We start from the raw sequence: 8,876 nt of genomic DNA, 5'->3' as shown, positions 1-8,876 counted from the left end.
GTTAATTTCTGGGCATTTTTGTTTTCATATTCGTTTCCTATACCTTTTTTCACATCCATTGTACTATTTTTTTTGTATTTCGTTTCTGGGTAATAATGTCAACATTTAACCAAAATTTTTTTAAAAAACTGCATTTTCCAAGGAGAAGTACAAAACTGCATTAGCCCCTGTTTTTATTTTATTAGTTAGATTTTTACTTTTAATTTGTAATTTTAACTCGCACCCCTCTCCCCCAGAAAACTAAACTTGGCAAATATTCAGAAAACGTAGGTGTCAATTCTTATTAACTGAACAAGGCTGGTTCCAGTTGGAAAATTACTGCTTGCATATACATAGTATTTACGTACGGGTCATTAGTCATTATGAATTAAATTAAGCTTGGTAAAGATTTTGGGTGGTTAGATGCTGATTGTTATGAAGTAGATTGAAAATAAATTTGCTTATATGTTGACCTGAACAAAGAGCTCCATGCGAAACGTTTGTTTTGAAACACGCTCATAACATCTGGTTACTCTAATATTGTTGTATGTCCTTGGTGGATATAACCTACAACTTTTGTTCCTCATTTGGTGCCAATTTATGGTGTTAACATCCTTGAAAAAAGTATGAATACTACATCTCATTTCTCTGTTTTTATTTCCTTAAGTTACTGTGTTGTACTGCCTAAAACAATTCAGTGATGTCTTAATGAACACGACTAACTTTTGGTTCCTTGAATTAATCTCTGTATGCCGTATTTAAGTTGCAATATGCTGTTACCTTCCTGTGTAAATATATTTGATAATCATCATTTACTTGCAGCAAATTGACAGTTGTTACTGTCAGATAGAATGCTTTGCAATAGCTGTTCTTTCTGAGCTTAAATCTCGTTGAGGTCAACTTTGCCTGTCATCTTTATTGAAGTTGATACAAAAATATCAATCCAAGGTGGTGGATTCGTGAAACTGTAAGGAATTAAACCAGATGCTTTGCAGCACTTGCTTTGACGCACTTGCTTTGACTCTTTGGACAAATCCCATCATGGCTTATTTGGAAACAGAGTCCACTTCTGTTGCAAATATTCAGACCGTTTTCAGAATACCTTCGTCTCTCCCATGAGTCTCAGAGGCTCTGTAATGTGTTATGGACACTGTCTTCCCTCCTAGCTGAATGATGAAAAATATACATGGGGTTTTACTTTCTAAATACAAGCCAACGAGAAAACTCCTATGTGTGGATTAACGCTAGTCACCAATTAGTAAATTAACATTCGCGGAAAGTGTACAGTTCTTGCAACCAATATTTTCAGATAGCCCAAAATGTATGGTCTTGTCAGTTGTTCAAGTTCCCGTTTAGGTCTCTATCATCAAGTGATACTGACAGTAGTTACTTGCGTGTAGTACTTGTATTATGAAAATACTGTGGTGATTTTTCTCACTAAAACATGAAAAATCACCATTTAATATCGCTAAGCATTTCGTCTGGCGTGCTAACGTTTCTGCCAGCTCGCCGCCTTAAATTACTTATGTTTCTATTTACCATGTTCTTTCATCTCTAGAGAGAAAAGGAATGAGGAGACTTCTATGTGGTCACTTAATTTATTAGAAATCTTAACCAAATTCTAATCATCTTCTTTGTTTCAGATGCCATGTGCCACTGTAGTCTTAGATTCACAAAAACAATAATTTTTCATTTAAAGTAGCCTAAAAGTAAAAGAACAAATCAGCAATAGCCACTAATTGAAATTCTAATAAAATGAATCTGAAACAAACAAAAAAACTAAAAAAAATTTTCACACTGAAAGTCATCATCATCATCATTTAATGTCCATTGTTGGACAGTTTGACCAAGGCTGGCAAGCTGAGGGGCTGCACTAGACTCCAGTCTTATTTGGCATGGTTTCTACAGCTGGATCCCCTTTCTAATGCCAAATCATCATCATCATTGTCGTTTAACGTCTGCTTTCCATGCTGGCATGGGTTGGATGGTTTGACTGAGGGCTGTCAAGCCAGAAGGCTGCACCAGGCTCCAATCTGATCCGGCAAAGTTTCTACAGCTGGATGCCCTTCCTAACGCCAACCACTCTGAGAGTGTAGTGGGTGCTTTTATGTGCTACCTGCACAATGGCCAGTCAGGCGGTACTGGCATTGGCCACGCTCAAATGATGCACAGGAGCCAATCTGGTGGCACTGGCAACGATCACGCTTGAATGGTGTTTTTAACGTACCACCGGCACAGGAGCCAGTCAGCAGCCCTGGCAACGATCATGCTCGAATGGGTGCCAATCAGGCGGTACTGTCATCAGCTACGACAACGATTTCACTTGCCTTGATAGGTCTTCGCAAGCGTAGTTTATTGAAGGGTACTGTTAAATGGGCTGGTTATACAGCACTGGCATAGGCCACGGTTATGGTCTCACTTGGCTTGCCAGGTCTTCTCAGGCACAGCATATCTCCAAAGATCCACTTGTCATTGCTTCGGTGAGGCCCAATGAGCATCCGCCCCCGCTACTGACTTGGTCACCTAGGTAACGGAAGCTATCAACTACTTGTAGTTTTTTCCCCTTAGAATGTAACGGAAGCTGTTCTCTGCACATTTTCAGTGTTTATTGCTCCTGAGCATTTGCCACACACAAAAAGTCTTCCCAGTTTGCCTTCCTTAGATATTGCTGCACCTCTTATGTGCCCATAGCTTACACTGGGTACATCTTATGGAGTTTCTACCTACATCTTTTCTACAGATCAAGCAGGGCCATCTACCCAAAGGGATTTGTGGTTTGTCTTCTACCTGAAGGGAAGACAAACCACAAATCCCTCAAATTGTTTATATGTTGAAGAATTGGCTGGACCTTTCAGCATCTGTGAGAATTGGTGTTATACATAATTAATACTGATGATCTAATTCAAAGGAATCATTGTGTAAATTTATTTGCACCATGACAGTTGATATTTGAAGTAGTAGTAAGCAAATCTCTTTCATCATTTGAGATTGCTATACTGAACCAATGCATTTGATGAATTACCAAGCATGCTCAGATAGTAAAGCTTGGAGCTGTTGTATATGCAGGCATTATCAAAATATTAAACAAGATTCTTTCTTCTTTGGATCTCATAATCCCACTGTCATCAACTTTGTTGTATTGTCAACTTTTCATGCTTGCTTCGGTCAGATTTTCTATGGTTAGATGACCCTCCTGTCACCAACCCTCACCTGTTTCCAAGCAAAATAATATTTTTCACAGAGGACTAAAAACGAACAACATCATATATATGATGGTAATGTTTACAGCCATCATTTGTTGAGACAAATACAAACACACACACACAACAAGCTTCTTTCTGTTTCTGTCTACTTAATCCACTCAGAAGAGTTTGGTCAACCAAGGGCTACAGTAGAAGACACTTGCCTGAGATGCCATGCTGTGGGATTGGCCTCCAAACCACATGGTTGGGAAGCAAGCTTGCAAAGATTATCTATTGATAGCATTTTGCAAACAATTTCTTGTGTAGCATGTCAATGTTTGTTCAGAAGTAATAGTTAACAGGTATAACTATTTCAGAGTTGTTTCATTTTATTATCAAGTTTCTGACTAATATCAATTTTTGCAATGTTCTCTCATTTTCTATTAAAATAAATATTACCATAAAAAGTAGTGGTCATGACTGGAATGCCTTTGCTCAAAGTATGCTTGATCTGTGTGCTAACTTAGTGGTAAACTATGATTTTTCATATTCAGAGGATCTCTCTCTCTCTCTCTCACTTTTTTTTTTGTGGAGAGAGGGAGTGGGATTAAGTCATAATATTCTTTTTCTGAGCACCTTAGTAATGTGAATGAAATTAGCACATAAAACGCACCATCCGAATGTGGTCGATGCCAGGTCTGCCTGACTGGCTCTTGTGCCGGTGGCTCGTAAAAAGCACCAAGCGATCGTGGCCGATGCCAGGTCCACTTGACTGGCTCCCGTGCCGGTGGCACGCACAAAGCACCAACTGATCGTGGCTGATGCCAGTACTCCGTGACTGGCTCTTGTGCCGGTGGCACGTAAAAAGCACCATCTAAATGTGATCGATGCCAGTTCTGTCTGACTGGTTCCTGTGCCGGTAGCACGTAAAAACCACCCACCACACTCTCGGAGTGGTTGGCTTTAGGAAGGGCATCCAGCTGTAGAAACCTTGCCAGATCAGAAGGGAACCTGGTGCAGCCACTGGCTCTCCAACCCGTGCCAGCATGGAAAGTGAACGTTAAACGATGATGATCATGATATGAGGATCAAAACTGACCCTGTTGAAATGGTGAATGCATTTCATAATGAAACTTGAGAATTTGTTGTAGCATAAATGAAGCAAGTTCAGTGGGAATGCTTGCTCAGTTTCATGGTAGGTAGATGGTTGCATTTAACACAACTATTTCAGGTCTGTTCTTAACCCTTTCATCACTGTATTTATTTTGAGATGCTGTGTTTCTTTCAATTACTTTAAATATAACAAAAAATTTAGTAAAATAACTTAGTTATCATTCAGCTAGTGTTAAGAACATAAATTGTGACTTAGGTTTGGCGGAAGATTTTAATTCAAAACTTACGAAAACAAGATGTTTGTTCTCAGAGCTGGTTTCAGCCGGGTTGGTAATGAAAGGGTTAGTCATCATTATCATTCTCCCTATATTATTGATTCTAAACTGTTGCCAACTCTCACCATAGCCACCACAATGATTTTTAAATCTCCTTTCTTCCTTATCAGATTATGCAATCTTTGTAGCATATATTTCATCGGGTTTTGTTTTTCTTTCTGCTTTTAACCATTGCATCCTCCTCATAATCATATGTCTGATTTTTCTATGTTGGGTGTCAGTGCCTCTCCACTCATTGCATCTTTCCTATCACTAATCGTTTTACAGTGTAAACTGGATACATTTTATTGTCACCAGTATTGTTTTGTAAAATGACTAAAGGGGAACACTCTACTGTCAGGTTTTCATTGGGAGTAGACAAAGTTATTTGTGTAAGGCCTGCATGGTCCACATTCTCTCAATTTGTTCCTCTTTTTTGACTGAGTTTTTACAGTTGAACACCCTTAATTGTAATCAATCACTTTATTTAAAGGTTTTACGGTGAAAGAATCAACATCAAAAATGACAGTATGCAATACCATCAGACATTACTTTTGGTCTTTAATAATTTAAGGAAACAATAGAATGCTTCAGCCATTTGAGAATGCACAAAGACTTACGTTCACTTTTTGCACTTCAACATGCTGTCAGTAACTAGATAGCAGAAGTGTGGTGAAGTTTTTTGACAGTAGACAATACCATTTGAGATTTAAAGGTAAAGTTAATGTTGCAGACTTTTAGATGTTATAATTTGTCAGTTGGATGTGTAATGTCAGTGTGCATACTCGACAGAGTGTAAGTACTTTGGATGTGTAATGTCAGTGTGCATACTTGACTCGACAGTGTAAGTACCTTGAGAGAAAAGTTGAACCTAAGAAGCATCAGTTGTGGTATGCAAGAGAGACGATTGCGCTGGTATGGTCATGTGGTGAGAATGGAGGAGGATAGCTGTGTGAAAAAGTGCCACACCCTAACAGTTGAGGGAATCTGTGGAAGAGGTAGGCCCAGGAAGACCTGGGCTGAGGTGGTGAGGCAAGACCTTCGAACATTGGGCTTCACCGAGGCGATGACTTCTGACTGAGACCTTTGGAAATATGCTGTGCGTGAGAAGACCCGGCAAGCCAAGTGAGACTATAATCTGAGGCTTCTGCCAGGGGTGTAGCCAGCCCACTTATGCGTACCTTTCCTTCACTGGACTCTAAACTCCGCTTGCGAAGACCTGTTGAGGCAAGAGAAATCGAAATCGTGTTGGCACCTGTACCAATGGAGCACTAAGAGCACCGTCCGAGTGTGATCGTTGCCAGAGCAGCTGTCTGGCTTCCGTGCCAGTGGCACGTAAATAGCACCATTTGAGTGTGATCGTTACCAGCATCGCCTTACTGGCACTTGTGCCAGTGGCACGTGAAAAAACATTCGAGCAAGATCGTTGCCAGTGCAGGTGGCATGTAAAATACACCATTTTGAGCATGGCTGTTGCCAGTACCGCCTGACCGGCCTTCATGCCGGTGGCACGTAAAAGCACCCACTACACTCTCGGAGTGGTTGGCGTTAGGAAGGGCATCCAGCTGTAGAAACTCTGCCAAATCAGATTGGAGCCTGGTGTAGCCATCTGGTTCGTCAGTCCTCAGTCAAATTGTCGAACCCATGCTAGCATGGAAGGTGGATGTTAAATGATGATGAATTGTTTCACTTTCAACATGCAGTCTCAGATCAAGTCTTTTAAAAAATGTTTTCTGGAAGTTTTTTTATGAAGGATAACTTTGTGATATAGTTTAGAATCGTGTAATGGTTTTGCTTGGTAAAACTTAACCAATGTTTATATTGGCATTCCTATCACGTAACTGAAATATTGATACCATTGCATTGCACTAAAAGAACTTACTCTGTTAGATCTTTCATATGTGATGTTTCTATGATATAGATGCATTATTCCAGAATGGAACAACAGTTGTTTTTGTTTTCTACTTTGGTTCTTTTCATATTGCATCATCTATTATTCCGAGTGAATTTCTGGAGTACCAAAATCTTACTACATAGGCAATACATGATTTGAGAAATTTGATAGCATACAAATTTAAATAACATTTACTATGGTTAATATTTAACAATTTGATGTTGATTATGAATATCATAATCAACATCAAATTGTTAAATATGATTCAGTTAAGAACAAATGTTATGTTCATTTGGAAAATATGCCTCTGTTGGCAACAAAAGGTCCTTTTTTCCCAGTGAAAGACATTGTGTGATACAACAATGTTATATGGTAGTGAGTCATGGGCCCTGACTTCAGATAACATGCAAAGACTAGAGAGGAATGATGTTAGTGTGCATGTTCAACAAAGTGCAAATGAACTGAGAGAAAATTTAGGCATAAAAAGAATCAGATGTAGTGAGCAAAAGAGAAGACTGTGCTGGTTAGGTCACATGATGAATGTGGATGAGGACAGTTGCGTAAAGTGCTAATCGTTTAAAGTGGATGGAACTCGTGGAAGAAGGAAACTGACGAAGAGATGGGACGAAGTATTGATGGCTAATTTCAAGATGCCGAGATTTTCATCAGAGATGACAAAGAACAGATGATTGGTATTTTGCTGTCCTCAAAGGCCTGTACATTACAGCAAAAATGAGATCCTAAAACCACTCAGTCATGCTTGCACATGTGGGGCCCTGTCCCCCTACTCTCTCTTTTCTCTCTGACATGTCAAGCACCCCTCATTTTCATCCCTCTCCATCTATGGTACAACTGTACTCACCTGAGAACAGAACTGGCACATATTACATACTCTCTCCTCCCAGAACCATTTTCATTGCATTCCTTATCCTGGCTTACATTATTTCTGTCAATCACCCCTTTGCTATCCCTTCAGCCACTGCTCTCACTTCCCTATTCTATACCCCATTCTGAACACTTATCTGCAACCATTCTTAATACCCTCTCATATCTAATGTCATGCCCCACTTGTTATAGCACCTTATGTACCTCTATATCTCCGTTCTTACTGGTATTTCCTATCCTCTGCGTCTCCATCCTTATTCATCAGCTACACCCCCATCACTCACTACACTGACCTCTATCTCCACCCTTATTCATCAGCTACACCCCCATCACTCACTACACTGACCTCTATCTCCACCTGTTTTCTTGCACCTCAGTCTTATGAAAGCATCTATTCTCATCTCCCATTATCTGCTGTCCATATCCTCTCTTATGCTCACCTTGTTTGTTTCGAGTTTGCTCTAGTACCTGTCATTACCTTTTATCTCTTTCAGCTGTATGTCTCCTCAATAACAAGACAGCTGTGTTTGTCCCTGTATCATACTTCTGTGTTAGTAACAGGAAGTGCATCTAGCTACCTCAAATATTATATTCATCTAACTCATGCTTGCATGGAAAAATGAACTTAAAGATATGAGAAATATGTCAACTTACTTTATTAATACAGATGAAGTCAACTTTTCCTTACATTCTTTCATGGTCAATAAAATGATTAGTCAAGTATTTTTACTAGTGGTATTGACTAACCCATCCTCTGCAAAGTAGAAAGAATATTACTGCAACCTAAAAAGTTTGTCTTTTTTTTTTTTTTATTACATGTATTTGAATTAGGAAAAACATTGTCATTTATCTCTGCAATTATTCATATATTGAACCATTATTTTGAACTGATAAATTTTTTACATTATTTATCTTCATAAATAGATATCTTGAAAAATGAATCAATACCCAGGATTTGTTCCTATGATGGTGCCTCCACCATACATGATGGCTGTTCCAATGGCTCCAGGCATGCCTCCACCTCCTCCACCTGGACAGCCACTACTTGCTGGTGCACCTGCTGCAACTCTTATCCCTACTTCCACCCCGCCAGCAGTTGCTGCTTTGCCAGGGCATCCAGCTCATGCAGCTGGTCATGTTCGCAAACGAACTTATGAAGAGACTCGGCGGGAAAGGTAAAGAAAACATTTCTTTTAATTTTTGCTGCTTTCCTGTTGCTGGACATTGGTTGTAATTTTGCCTCTTACCTATTTCATTTTATTCAAGTAACTTTGCTCATTGGAAAATTGTTTTTAAATTTTGGCAAAAAAATTATATATAGACATTTGTGAATAAATTGTCAAATATTTGTTTTGTATTTTAACAGTTACAAGTGAAATTTATGAATTTTCATTTAATAAATAACTATTTGGCCAAAGTTGGGGTATTTGTATTTAACATTTGTAGTGTTTCTTTTATGAGAGATTTATCTCCTCTGAACTCCACTTCCTAAATAATAATAATAATAAT

At 39.0% G+C, this 8,876-nt stretch overlaps 1 protein-coding gene across 2 annotated transcripts in view; it reads left to right on the top strand.

Moving 5' to 3' along the window:
- Positions 1–8,876, top strand: part of LOC106881971 (hornerin) — a 67,532-nt gene that overhangs the window by 4,540 nt on the left and 54,116 nt on the right. For both annotated transcript variants that reach the window (XM_052967976.1, XM_052967975.1), the window contains exon 2: positions 8,292–8,542. In XM_052967976.1, coding sequence (XP_052823936.1) covers positions 8,304–8,542 — 239 coding nt within the window. In that variant the 5' untranslated portion in view covers positions 8,292–8,303. The remainder of the gene's footprint in view (positions 1–8,291; positions 8,543–8,876) is intronic.

This window comes from Octopus bimaculoides, chromosome 5, assembly GCF_001194135.2.
Source record: "Octopus bimaculoides isolate UCB-OBI-ISO-001 chromosome 5, ASM119413v2, whole genome shotgun sequence".
Taxonomy (NCBI): domain Eukaryota; kingdom Metazoa; phylum Mollusca; class Cephalopoda; order Octopoda; family Octopodidae; genus Octopus; species Octopus bimaculoides.
This window is presented reverse-complemented; position numbering and strand designations above follow the sequence as displayed.